The 13371-nt window shown below is 35.6% G+C and overlaps 1 protein-coding gene across 1 annotated transcript in view; it reads right to left on the bottom strand.

The window, feature by feature from the left end:
* Positions 1-13371, bottom strand: part of LOC120525875 (mucin-5AC) — a 38857-nt gene that overhangs the window by 17965 nt on the left and 7521 nt on the right. Inside the window, exons 3-12 of the mRNA XM_039748574.1 lie at positions 12896-13157; positions 12336-12450; positions 7985-8075; positions 7206-7315; positions 6274-6490; positions 5390-5515; positions 4779-4896; positions 4496-4634; positions 3344-3454; positions 2571-2640 (exon numbers count right to left, since the gene is read on the bottom strand). Of these exons, the coding sequence (XP_039604508.1) occupies positions 2571-2640; positions 3344-3454; positions 4496-4634; positions 4779-4896; positions 5390-5515; positions 6274-6490; positions 7206-7315; positions 7985-8075; positions 12336-12450; positions 12896-13157 (1359 nt within the window). The remainder of the gene's footprint in view (positions 1-2570; positions 2641-3343; positions 3455-4495; positions 4635-4778; positions 4897-5389; positions 5516-6273; positions 6491-7205; positions 7316-7984; positions 8076-12335; positions 12451-12895; positions 13158-13371) is intronic.

Here is a 13371-nt window from a genome sequence, read left to right as displayed (position 1 = left end):
TTGGTCTGTTTTTTTATCATTTGTGTATAGCAATGTGTGTCTGAAGGTTGTATTATAACTGTTTCATTACTATGGATATATTTGGAAAAGTACAAAAATAAATAAATAGATGGCGTGCTATAGCTTTCAGCCTGCAACCTTAGAAATTTCCAGTAATGTCTTACTTATTGATTGAATTCTGTAAGTTGATTATTGTTTTTTTTTTACCATTTAATGCACAGGCAGAAGTCTATTGTAATTTTCTCTTTATGAATTCCCCTACCTATACTTTAGGTACATCTATACATCGAAAGTATTGTGACAGAGTCAAAATTTTTGTCCTTTTAGTGGACAAGCTGATTCACACTTATTACAGGTGTTTTATTAGTATTTAAAATTACAATATTCTTTCGGTAAGCTGCCAGATGGAAGAACTTACCCAGACCAAAACTCAGGTTCATTTCTCCTATCCAAAGTGCTGCACTGTAGCTACAGTATTACACACACTAGTTTCCTAATGCCAGATATGAGGATTGTTTGCATCTCTCAGACTGACACAGACAACCTGTCTACATACCCACATTGTATTGAAAAACTCATCAGAAACTTCAAAAGACTTTTTTGGACAGTTATGTTATCTAGAGATCCTGACCATACATTGTTCTTCTCGCTGGCTAAATGAATCTTTGCCTGAAGAGGTCTATTCATTTCTTACATTTAAGATGTCTCACTTAAAGGTTTTCCAAAGTTGTATCTGTTCCAGTGTGTATATAAACACAGGGAATTCCAATTTCTCTATTACATCTTGCCTGAAGAACGGGCCTGAGTTGCCTCGAAAGTTTGCATATTATAATCTTTTTAGTTAGCCAATAAAAGGTGTCATTTTGCTTGACTTCTCACTACACCTGTTGAACAAAGAAAGAGAAACGACCATAGATCGTATGACACTAAATGGTACCGCAGGAGTGCAGTCTGGTAAGCATAATTAGTACTAGAAACAAATATTTAGTCCATAAGTTCCTGACTTACTCTACATGTATTGAGGCACTGGCTAGTCTCTGTGATGTTACTGAACATACAGTAGGGGTGAGAGACCATTTCTCAATATTTACTTTAAAATGGATTCTGTTTTCTTTATCAATCACCTCTTTGAGCAAGAAATGTTAAAAGGTCCTCTTTCCATGTTTACTCAAGAAATACGTATTTTCTGGGTCAGTACATTGGGATCCAGCCAAATAAATGCATAAACATTTCATGCCGTATTCTTGTGCCTACTACACAAAAACAAGCCCTTGGAACCCAACTTGTGTTCTTTATGCCACTGGCAAGCTTTATATAGTAGCATGAAAGAAGAAGACTGTCAGAATGCATCTCATTACCAAGTACCTCACAATTGTGAAGCTTCAGGTCAAGTAATTGTAGTTCTGAGGACTTTAGCACTCTGTGGATAACAGAGTTTCAAAATGTTTACAGCTAATCACTATCATCTTCTCCATGAAAGCTGACAAGACAGCAGTTGGCTTGGTCATAGAATGATTTAGTTGTAAAGAAATCTATTGATTTATTTAACAAATGCCACCTTTCGACTACTCCACATAATGTATGGAAAAATATTAAAAGAGATGGTTCTTTTCTGAAGACATGCTAGACATTTCACTGCTCTTGAGCTATCAGTCTGTGGGTCGGCATGGAAAAAGACAACAAGAGATTTAATCCATACTTCAAACGAAGCAGAAAAGGCCATAAATTCAAAACACATTTGATCTGAACTAACTGTGTGAGGTCTTTACTGGGTGAAATATTTAATTCCTATATTAACTACTGGGTAAGGTTAAATCTCCTATTTGCTTTTAAACAGATGTTCAATTTCTCTGGATCTTGTTTCTTTAGAACCTGACTTCTTTACAAGGAATTCAGAAGTCAAGGATTGTTCATTTCTATACAAAGTAAATGTGATTTCAATTCTTAGGCACATACAAGCTTGTTTGTGTGTTGCTTGCATACCATTTAGTTTATATTTAAGCATTTCATTTTAAAAAACATACTTATACTCCTCTCTAAAGATGGCTCAAGTCTGCATTGATAAATGCTACCTGGAGAAATAGAGGACTAATATATATATATTTTTTTCCAGACTGCAAGAGCATCTTTTGTGACTCATTTATGGGATATGTGGTGGTGCAGTGGTTAGCACTGCTGCCATGACAGATTCTGAGTCCAGGGTTAAAATCCTGCTCTGATTTCCTGTCTATTTGGAGTTTGCACGTTCTCGTCATGTTTCCATGTGCTCTCCTGTGGTGGCTCTGCTTTTCTTTCCACATCTTTAAATAAATGTATGTGTGTTAGATAAATTGTCAATTGTGAATTAGCTCCAGCGCTAGCACACCGAGATATTCTGAATTCTAAGGAATTTTACCACATTTTTACTTCAGAAATGGTTTGTACAACTTTTCCTGGAATGATAACTGCAGGTTTATTCTCTGGCAGTTTATAGTTACATTTCTAGGATAGTCAGCATATGTTAAAAAATACTTTTTGACATTTATAATGAAATATGAAAATGAATCCCAAGACAAACACAGAAAACTTACCTGTGTTGAGCGGCAGCTGGGAGAATATTCCGTTCATATACACCTCTCCGTTTGGATTAATCAGAAAAACCTATAGCATTTTAATGTGAAAAATGCAAATTAAATAAAAGGAAGTCATCCATCCAGCCATCCATTCATTCATCCATCCATCCATCCATTCATTTTCCTAACCTGCTATGATGCAAAATTACACATTCTAGTAAGTATTTTCAATAATTGTTTTTCCATGACATAGGTTTGTCTTCATTTGAGTTTAGTATGTATGTATGTATGTCGGCCAGAGAGCCGAAACATGTCACACATGTTCTTAACACATTTAAATATGAATTTCATGGTAGTCTATACACAGGAGAAAATGCTCAAACTTGAACCAACGGAGAAGCAAATATAGAGTGGTCCAGATCTAATTATGCAATTTTTATTATACTATCACTTAAGTTTATTACATAGAGAATTCACAAAAGAATAATTTTTGTTGCCGATAGATGGCAGCACCTGCCCTGCATTCTAAAATGGCGGGGAGATGGTTGTCAGTCGAACAGCGGTTGCGATGTGTTCATCTTTTCATAATTGCATAATTAGATCTGGACCACCATGTATATTTATTTATTTTAGAGAAATTTACGGTACAAGAACTTTATAATATAAAGTAGCAATCTTTAAGAGAAATGTATTAAATAACATCAACATTTGTTCATAAAATGATTTCATAATCAAATCATAACCATTACTTTTTCTTTTAAAAGAGCATCATAACCTTCAGAAAAACTAACCTGGTTCATTCTGGTCATGGAGAGAGTCACGGATTTTAGACAAGTCTCTGTGTCTGCTACTCCACACTTCACAATCTCAGCTAGAATCACAAAGCTGTTTCCTACACAGTCCTACCAAGAGAGGAAAGATTCAATCAGTGTTCCATCTTGTCATGCATAAAAAGCAGATACTTACAGTATATGGATAAAAGGGAGACATTATTTTAGGTCTGATCTCTAAGCGCACATTAAGATCTCAAGATGCCGGTCTGCTTAGGATTCCAAGGATTAATAAAATAACAGTGGGAGGTCGAGCTTTTAGTTACAGGGCCCCTAAACTGTGGAATTGTCTTCCTGCTTCCATAAGAGATGCCCCTTCAGTCTCAGCCTTTAAATCCTGGCTGAAGACTCACTACTTCAGTTTAGCATATCCTGACTAGAGCTGCTGACTAACTGTACATACTGCATCTCTGTTGTTAGTCATTAGCACTATAACATAAGTAACACGATAATTATATTTGAATACTAACCCTCACCTATTCTGTTTCTTTTCTCTGTGCCACGGCCCACCTGCCAAGTTGTTTGCCTGCCTATGGTAAAGTCATCCCTGATGGAGGATCACAGGAATCATGGGAAAGAGGGGTCCTTTCATCGGAGCAACGTTTCAGCCGTGGCATGGCCAAATGGGGAGGCAGCTAGAAGGATGAGGTCTCCAGGACTCTAAAAATATCCAAACCTAATTATGTCATATCATCTACTGTTAAACCGTACTTCTAAAATTTTTATTATTATGCTGTCTTAAGGAATTGTTCTGTTCTGTATATTGTATTGTATTGACCGCCTACTTTTGACACCCACTGCACGCCCAACCTACCTGGAAAGGGGTCTCTCTTTGAACTGCCTTTCCCGAGGTTTCCTCCATTTTTCCCTACAAGGTTTTTATTGGGAGTTTTACCTTGTCTTCTCAGAAAGTCAAGGCTGGGGGGCTGTCAAAAGGCAGGGCCTGTTAAAGCCCATTGCGGCACTTCCTGTGTGATTTTGGGCTATACAAAAATAAACTGTATTGTATGTATTGTATTGTAATATCTCCAGTTCATGTCCCATAATTAGGATTGTATGCTTCCTCACTTAAATTTTGATATTCGTTTTGATAAAGGTATTTTTAAGGCTCACCCTAGATAGTAGGTAGGTGCAGTCTCCATGGAAGGTGAACTGTGTCCCATCAAAAGAAGTGATGTGAGAGCCTCCCTCTATGGCGCATGTCCCAGGACACTCCAGATCTTCACAGTTCCATAGACCTCTAGCACAGGTGCTGCACAGAAGGAGGTATAAACACAAAACGGTTGAATTGGATAGAAAGCTAACTTTTTAAGCTATTTCTGCCTTCATACAACACAAAGTTCATGCTAATGAATAAGAAAGAAAAGAAAAAAAAACTTATAAGAGTTCTTCTTACCAGCGGTGGCAATTTCTGGAATACGATTCACCAGGCAAGTATACTTTGTCATTGTGGGTACAGGAACACTTTGTTACAGGAATGCAACCTTTTTTGGAGATGTTATCAAAGACCGTTCCTGTCAATCAGTATATGATTTTGTAAATGATCATACTGTCGTTTTTGTTTGGCAAAAAGCACATACATTAGATGCAGTTGTTGTGACTTGTTGCATTTTTTATGAGAGTTCCTTTCTTAAAAATGAAATGGTAACTTTTGTATGTATTATTAGTTCTGCAATAGGTGTCAAATGGTTGTGTAGAATTCCATTAAAATCGTCAGGATTGCTTTGGCCTAGTCTTACACAAAGACATGAAGCTTCAATCAGCATGCTATAACAGGATGACATTACATAAGAAAGCCCCAAAGATCACCATTACAGTTACTGCTTAAACTGAAGGCTTCATTTGCAAAGATACTCATACTATTCTTTGAATTATTCTGAACATTACATAACTAAAGATGCCTTTAAGCAGTTCTCTTGTGAATAAATAAGCACATTTTTCACCTGATGGAGAAGAACCTAATTATTAAAAATGCAATGCTGTATTATCTAGAAAATGCAGGTTTACCTGGAGGGCAGAAGCAGCCATCAGTGCAATGCTGAGCACAAAGCTGGTTTTGTACAGGATGGGAACAAGTATTGATACAGGGACTGCCACATTCACTGTAAACCAAGTTTTTGGGACATTTCTTAGCTGTCAAATGAAAGGAATTATTATTAGAGTTTGTAAACACATCATAACATTTGTAGTCTTAAGATGTCTTTTGCTATGAATTGAATAAACCTCTCCATCTAATCATTGTCTGAACATGTTCATTTCAATACAGGGATTTGAAAGTTAGAGGATATCCCTGCACCATCAGAAGTATGGTAGGAAGCAAACATCAACAGTGTTTAAGCATTGCATGAGGTAAACCAAACTGGGTAAGTGAGCAATAACAATAGATCTTAAAACAAGGCTGCAGCTTTCAGCTATGACATTGCATTCCCTTAGGATTCTACACAAACTCTTTCAATTCCTAATATGTTGGCATGGTCTGTAAGTCCTGGACATGATCAGTAAAGAGTAGGACTTCAGGTCTACTACATCTTCATTTATATATCTCATACCAAAAATCAATCTAACAGCTCTTATAAAAAATGAAATAGTAAGAAAAATTCAAAACCATGCAATACATAGATTTATGCAAGCATTCAAGCATTTCGCCCACATTGTAGTGAAACAGGACAAAATTTAATAATCATGAACAATTTCAAAAAAATTTAATTCTGGGCAAGCGAAAGGTAGGTACGCTCAAACGTTGGCACTGTATCTAATCGTGTTCAGCTCTGATGGGAGAGCATCTGCCATGTGGAGGATATACTAATAAACAAATTATGGCCTGTTGTCAGTGTTGTTAAGAAAAACAAAAAGTTTTTTGACAGTGTGTCTAAATGCATGATATCACTTACGACAGAATTCTGCTGTTCTCCAGTTCTGTGGCTGCCCACCAGCATGTGTGCACTGCCTTGTGTATTCAGAAACAGTGTAGCACAAACAGGAAGAATTCTTGTCTTTGACACAGTCAACCATATCCTTTGCACAGGCCTGGACAAAAGGGTCAATGGACACCAGGGCATTGCATCCAGCAAAAACTGGGCTCGAGAGAATCTGCTCACAGAGGAGTTGCTGAGAAACAAAAGTGTACGTTTTGTTAGTGATTTGAACAGCAAATTTACAACTTTATGTCTTGGTTTGACGTTTCTCCCAGACATTTCAGTTTTGCTTTAGAAACAAATGGATGATGATGTCTACTAAACACCTCACACATATTATCCAATATTTATACAATAACAGTAACACTCAATTAGGTGTGCTGCTTATTTGCTTTATATCCATCTTTTCTCATAAATTTAAAATAGTTGCTGTAGCAAGTGATCAAAGAGGTTGTTTTACTTATAATATATCATGCAATGTAAGAAATACAAGTATTTTGTTACAAGTAAGAATATTGACTCTTGCTACAAGAGTAAAATATATTGCAATATCCTCAAATAATGATTTAAAATAAGGAATGTTAAAGTAATTACTAATTAATAATCTTTATTAATACTGATGGCATGAGTAGATAAGATATTTAAACAGTTTCTACAACACAGTCACATCTACTGTAGCTACCAAGGCCTTATTAGATATTGGATATAATGTGCTAAATATGAATTTGTGCACATTAAATTAGAGTTCTATGGATAAATATATTGTCATATTGCTATATAGTTTAAATAACAGCTTCGGATCTATCTATCTATCTATCTATCTATCTATCTATCTATCTATCTATCTATCTATCTATCTATCTATCTATCTATCTATCTGTCTGTTTTATAAACTATGAAAACCTTACCATATTCTGAGTCTTATTACTAACTGGTGGAGGAACAACGTCTTCACATGTTTCTTTTGGCCCATCCATCTTCTGAAAGTTACCAAAATCAGTTGGACTCATTTTTAAGCCTAAATGGACATTAATCAACAAAAACAGTTTCTTTACAAATATACTGGGAATAAAAGTAAATACCGTTCACCATAGCAATATAATTTCTTGGTTAATTATTATTATTATTATTATTGCTGTTTTTCATTTCCTGTCCATTAAAATGATAAACAGCCAAAATCACTTATCACAATTTGCTGCAGTTTTTAGACACCATGCTTGCTTCTGTCCAGAGTTTCTAAATTCAATGAATGTACTGATGTGTGTTCCAGTTTTACTCTAGAGACTGCTGAGATACCAGAAATACACTTCCACAATTAGAAAAGACAGGCTGGATGAGTTGAGTCAAGGTTTCTTGTTTTTTGATGTAATAGACAAAATATTTGCAGTATTATAATATTGTGACTGAAGTTTCAGGAACATATTGTATTAAAGATTCCTAACAATTTCTCTCTCTAGTATACACATACATTTTAAATATGTTTAAAGGGTTTTTGACAAACAAATGTGTGTTTGTGAATCTCTTAAAATCTAATGCCCATCCTGAAATTCAAGAGCTTTATGTTAATTAATAAGCAGTCTCAGTAAACTCACCAGATTGCCCCTAACATTATGACATGGAAGCAATTCTAGAAGTAGTCAAATTAAAATCACGTTTTTGGCATATCTAATCAAGGTCTCCGACTCACCGTTTACATAAAAGCCATCATTGTTTTCAATGCCATTGAAATCACCACAAAGTCCACATGTCTCATTCATATACTTTTCTGGCATTTCCACCTGAAGAAAAATATATTAAAGTTAGAAACAATTAAAATAATAATATAAAACCTTCCAGATTGTAACAGATAGTCAAATTACTGTCATGTTTCAGCCAGGGTGTGTTCTCTGGCTTATGCTTGTTTTCTTTTTCTGTGTCTTCTTTGTTTATTGTAAGTATTATTTTTCTAAAGTTTATTGTATTATTGTTACTATTATTCTATTCATTTATTTACTATCTATGTTCTCCTTTGCTCATTGTGTTTTGTGGTAGGAACACCATGAGGCGGGGCAATCCTGACATCGATGATGAAGGACCCCACAGCTCATGTATTGTGAGTCTTGTGAGGGAATTCTTCAATGGTTCATTAATGTTTGGAAAGAGTTTGTTTGGTTGGTATTGGTTTTCTGGATTCTGGACATTTTGCTTCTGTTTGTGGTTTTGGAATACTGGATTACAACCTGGGTCTTGGTTCATTGTGGATTGCCTTTTAAAGAAAATCCTGTTTTGCCTATTTGTTTTGTAATTTGCTTCTTTATTAATAAATTTCTTATTTTTTATGTTCTCTTTTGTTCTGTCTTATAAAGATCTTACAGTTTCATTCTCTTGAAGGGCATCTTGATATAGTTTGGGCATTTAGGATATTTTTGAATTTTTGGGGCTCAGGACTACTAGTAGAATTTGGGGTCACACTACCTGATGTTGTGAGATGATTCCATATCATTTTAATTAAGCCTTAAGAATGTTTGTTTTCATATTAACTATTATTTGTAACCCTCCTGCAGATAGAACACCTGGGCGAGGTCTTGTTCTGGACAGACTAGGGAGGGCCTTGACCTGGTTTATGTGTCTTTCTAGAGGCCTCACACTGTTTTGAGTGCATTGAATCATAAAGAGTACAAACAATAACTACTATTTTGATAAACCTACCAGTTTTGAAGGTACTGTATGCAGTACAGTAATCCCATCAAATATGCAAGGGTTAAGGGCAGAAGACTTGTGAATATGAAAATTTTAAAATAATACTCTGACACACACCCCCCTACACAAAGAAACATACCATATGATTAGGTAAGTGGACCTGTTTTAAACAAGTCAATCTTTAGCAGAGTTTTGATTTGTTGTACTGGAAATAACAATCACAGTTCTTAATATTACAATGGTGCTGACAAGGTGCATCAATTTGGGTCACACATTGTATGAGTCTGTAAAAATGGCTTTTTATTCTTTTTATGGATACTGAGCCACCTAAATGAGCCAATTAGAACACAAGAGAATCCATTCTGGCACTCGACACTGACACAACATTGGTGTCAGGAGCGGGAAGAAAAGAAGAGAAGCCCTATAATAGTAGTGAAAAGCAGACAGATATACAGACAGATGTATATAGAGATGATTTTATGTGATAAAAATCATTTTTCAGTATTTTTTATATATTTTTGACTTATGCATCGTCTACAAGTTTCTGCGATCTTTCATCAAGATCCAAAAATATTCCCATTTAATTGTTCAAGGCCAAAATGAAACCGCAAATATCAAGTTCACGAATGTGGAAGCGGTCACTGTATATGTTTTCTGAATTGACATGTAAGGTGGTCTAAGCTTTGTAAAACATTAAAATATTACATTGCATTGCTTTAAATTTTCCCCAATATATATGTTAAAATAAACGTTACATTGGCTATAGATATCATTATTCCATTTTGAAATTAAAATTCTTCAGATATGTTTATTTCACTAAATGAAAATTGCCTATTATTTTAAATTTCTTTCCTAAAACCAATTTTCATTTATTTTGCTATTTTGGTTATGTTAGTCTTGAAAATGCATTCTGGCGCAGAAAATAAACCTTACGATAAATGCAAAAACTAATAAAGTGTTTCAAGGAGAGGTATGTGCATTACATCTTCGATTTATTAAATTTTTGTTATGTTTTGTGGGTGGCATGATGGATAACAATACTACCTTACAGCTCTAGAAAAATGGGTCCAAATACTAGCTTGGTCACTGTCAGTGTGGGGCTTTTCTCCATGAACTGCATTTTTCATACTCATCACAAATATAAACAGTTTAAAATTGTGGATGCCCACAACGTGGAAGGACAGGTAGAGACAACTTGCACTCAGCTTTGTCTCTCCCTAAGCGCTAGATGGCTGCCCCCCCGGGATGTGGCATCACATTGGATTCTTTTTGGGAGTTTTTTGTTGTCCCAGGCCTGTTCAATTTAGTGGGTGCTGTCAGGGTGTGCTACGAGGACTGGGGAACCCTACTTTGTTGGGCTACAGCCATAACTGGAAGTGCTCCCAGACCAAGCCAGGGGATAATATAAAAGGAACTGCCTGCTATAGCTCGGAGAGACAGAGTCGGGAGGAAGCAGACAAAGCTTGCAGGAAGGAGTGGAGGAGCCAGTGATAGAGATAGAGAAGCTGAGAAAGACAAAAGATTTGTTGTGTGCTTATTGCTACACTTGTGTTGGTGGTGTGATAAACTGAAGAGTTTAACACAATAAAAGCCTTTGTTTGCTGCAACTTGTGTCCAATTCTGTCTGTGTTTCAGGAGCTGGGGCTCTCCCTGTTGGCTACAATTGGCCCAGTATTAGAGAAAAAGCTTTGGGATGGATGACTTTTTGTTTATAATTTGCACTATGCTTCTTTATAGTGATGTTGCCAGAGTGTACAGTACATGCTCATAAACTGAAACTGATACATAGATATAAAATTTCCGTGATCCAAAAGGAAAATGTTTAAACACTAAACAGTAAATCCTAAATACTTAAAATCCAATTAGTTTTTAACTTTTGATACTCAACCTTTTATCCTCTTTTTATATGGTGTGTTCTCTTTACCCTAATCATTTGTGTTGCTAACCAATACAAATTATGCAGTGATCAGATAATGGCGCAAAATAAGCATGAGCCAATCAGAGTGATTAGAGTATCCTTTTTGGAAAACTCTGGTTTTCACCTGTCCACCATAAAATGTTGACTCTTCATTTACAAAAGTATCCAGTTCTGGAGAGAGAGAGAATTGAAAATGCTGGGTTTGTATGAACAAAAGGCAAGGAAGGAGAGACATCTCTTCAAGGTCTGAGTCTAATTCTTTGAATGACTCTGCTGTTTTTGACTTAATGTGTTGCTTTTGGATTTTCTCTCTAGTTTCAGTGTTCTGGATAATTTTGCATGTTTTTGTTTTCTTATAAGTGGACTTTCTTAATACATTTACTGTCCAATTGAAATGGTGAATAGTATTACATTAACATAATACAAAGATAATTGTGGATCAGGCTAAGACAGAAACAAAATGTAGAAAGAAAACATGTGGATTAATAAACTGTCAAATAAACCAAGGTTATTCCTAAATTGCTGAGCATGAAATCAAAATGGCATAAACTTTGAGGTTAAGGGATCTAAATATCCTAAATATTGAAGACTATGAATCTGGTCCAGATTTTCAAAATTGTTGAGTATTGAAGGAGTTGATGGAGCTGAAAATATTTACTGCATCATCGTCATCATGTCTTTTTTCACCTTACTTTAACTTTATGTTTAGGAATGTTTAAAATGGTAGCAGTAATAGAAACAAATAGAATTAATTTAAAATGGTGACCAGCCTCATCACATACACAATGCACATGCAATAAGTACCAAAAACACAGAAGTGTCCATTTTTTACGGAAAGACATAGCCCAATTATAATTTTTGCCCATAAAAAGTTGTCTTAGCAACCCAAAAATTATTTTAAAGGATTTAATAGGAAGCTTCTCTAAACTGCAACACCATTCAAAGCATGTTGCTAGTAAGCTGTCCTAGAAATACACTTATTTGAAGTTTTTAATGCATAACAAATGGGACAAAAGAATTATGCATCCTACTATCTTAACTAAGTTCTAATCACCTAATTTTAGCCAAATACCACCAAGTTAAAAGTTCCAAAGCACCATTACCTACTCCATTATCTAGTCAATGATTCCACGTATGTATAATGAAGAAAGCTTCCATCAAGTACCCATTGGCAATTGTTCAAGAACTCATTTTAACATGACAGCTGGATTCCAGTCTACTGGTTCCCTTCATAATTTTGTGTCTTCTTGACCTCCAACTAAAATGTTTCAACTACTCAACCTTCCCTCATTGCCCAAACACCACAGTCCTCGAATAAGGCTGTTGATGCCTCATAAATGCAATGTATAGTTTTAAAAATAACCTCTGGTGATTTGACTATGTGTCCAATATCTTGTAAATTCAAAACAGTGTGGTTAATAATACATTTTTATTTTCTTACCATCAGTGCATCTTCTCCATTCCACATGACCATAACACCTGATTTAGCCGTGACTTTGATGTACAAACTGCTCTCTTCAATTTGGACTCCCAACTGACTATAGGGCGGTGAAATCCTACAAACAAGATGAACATAATAAAGCCATAAAATACAATCTGCAGACATTTGACTGTCTTTTGGTAATGAAAGAATACCAATCTAGTGAAGCTTGAGTTAGCATGAAAAGACTAGAATATTCTTTTATTGTTAGATTTTTTGCAAATGTAAATTCAAAGTTCAGATATGGCAAATATAATGTGGTGTCACTAAGCATTTCCATGTTTTGAGAAATAATATAGCAATTAAGTTTATAGAGCCTGCAAAATTTTTAAAACCAGAGACGTATACAGTACTTAAGAGAACAAAATTAGTCCATGAAACTGAGGCTGAATGCTGAGACTGTTGTAACAATCTAAGATGCTCAATCAAGGTTTGTATTTGTTCTTGTATCAGACAGGCCATCATCCTCAAATGATACCTAAGTCCTCCACTCACCTCTACCCACAAAATTGGCAACTTACGGTTTGCTGTTTACAGAAATGGTGCCGTTGCTTAATTCTACAACTGTCCCATCCAGCTTCATGGTTACATGGCTTATCCAAGGTTGGTTATTCACAATGGTTCTCCGCATTTGAATGTTGAAATCCTCATAGGCACTCCCACACTGGGAAGTCAGCACATAGTTGCAGGTTCCAGGAAACTGGTAGACCTCTCCATCAAACATCTTGATGTGGTATTTTCCCCATGTACTACAAACACGATTGTTATGCATGGGATTGCTAGCTGTGAGAGAGAAGAAAAAAAGGTAAAAATATGCATTTGCATTTCCTTTGCCCTTTAGGGTTTTAATTTAATCTGAAAGGAATCAGATACTCTTGGAGTTCTTGCTGCTAATAAAAATCCTTGCACCCTATTTTTTGTAATACATTATGACTGGTGTCAAACACGTAAGTGCAAGGAGCACTTTACAGGCGTTTTGTTTGTTTCCCTAAAATGA

Source organism: Polypterus senegalus, chromosome 1, assembly GCF_016835505.1.
Source record: "Polypterus senegalus isolate Bchr_013 chromosome 1, ASM1683550v1, whole genome shotgun sequence".
Lineage (NCBI taxonomy): Eukaryota > Metazoa > Chordata > Cladistia > Polypteriformes > Polypteridae > Polypterus > Polypterus senegalus.
This window is presented reverse-complemented; position numbering and strand designations above follow the sequence as displayed.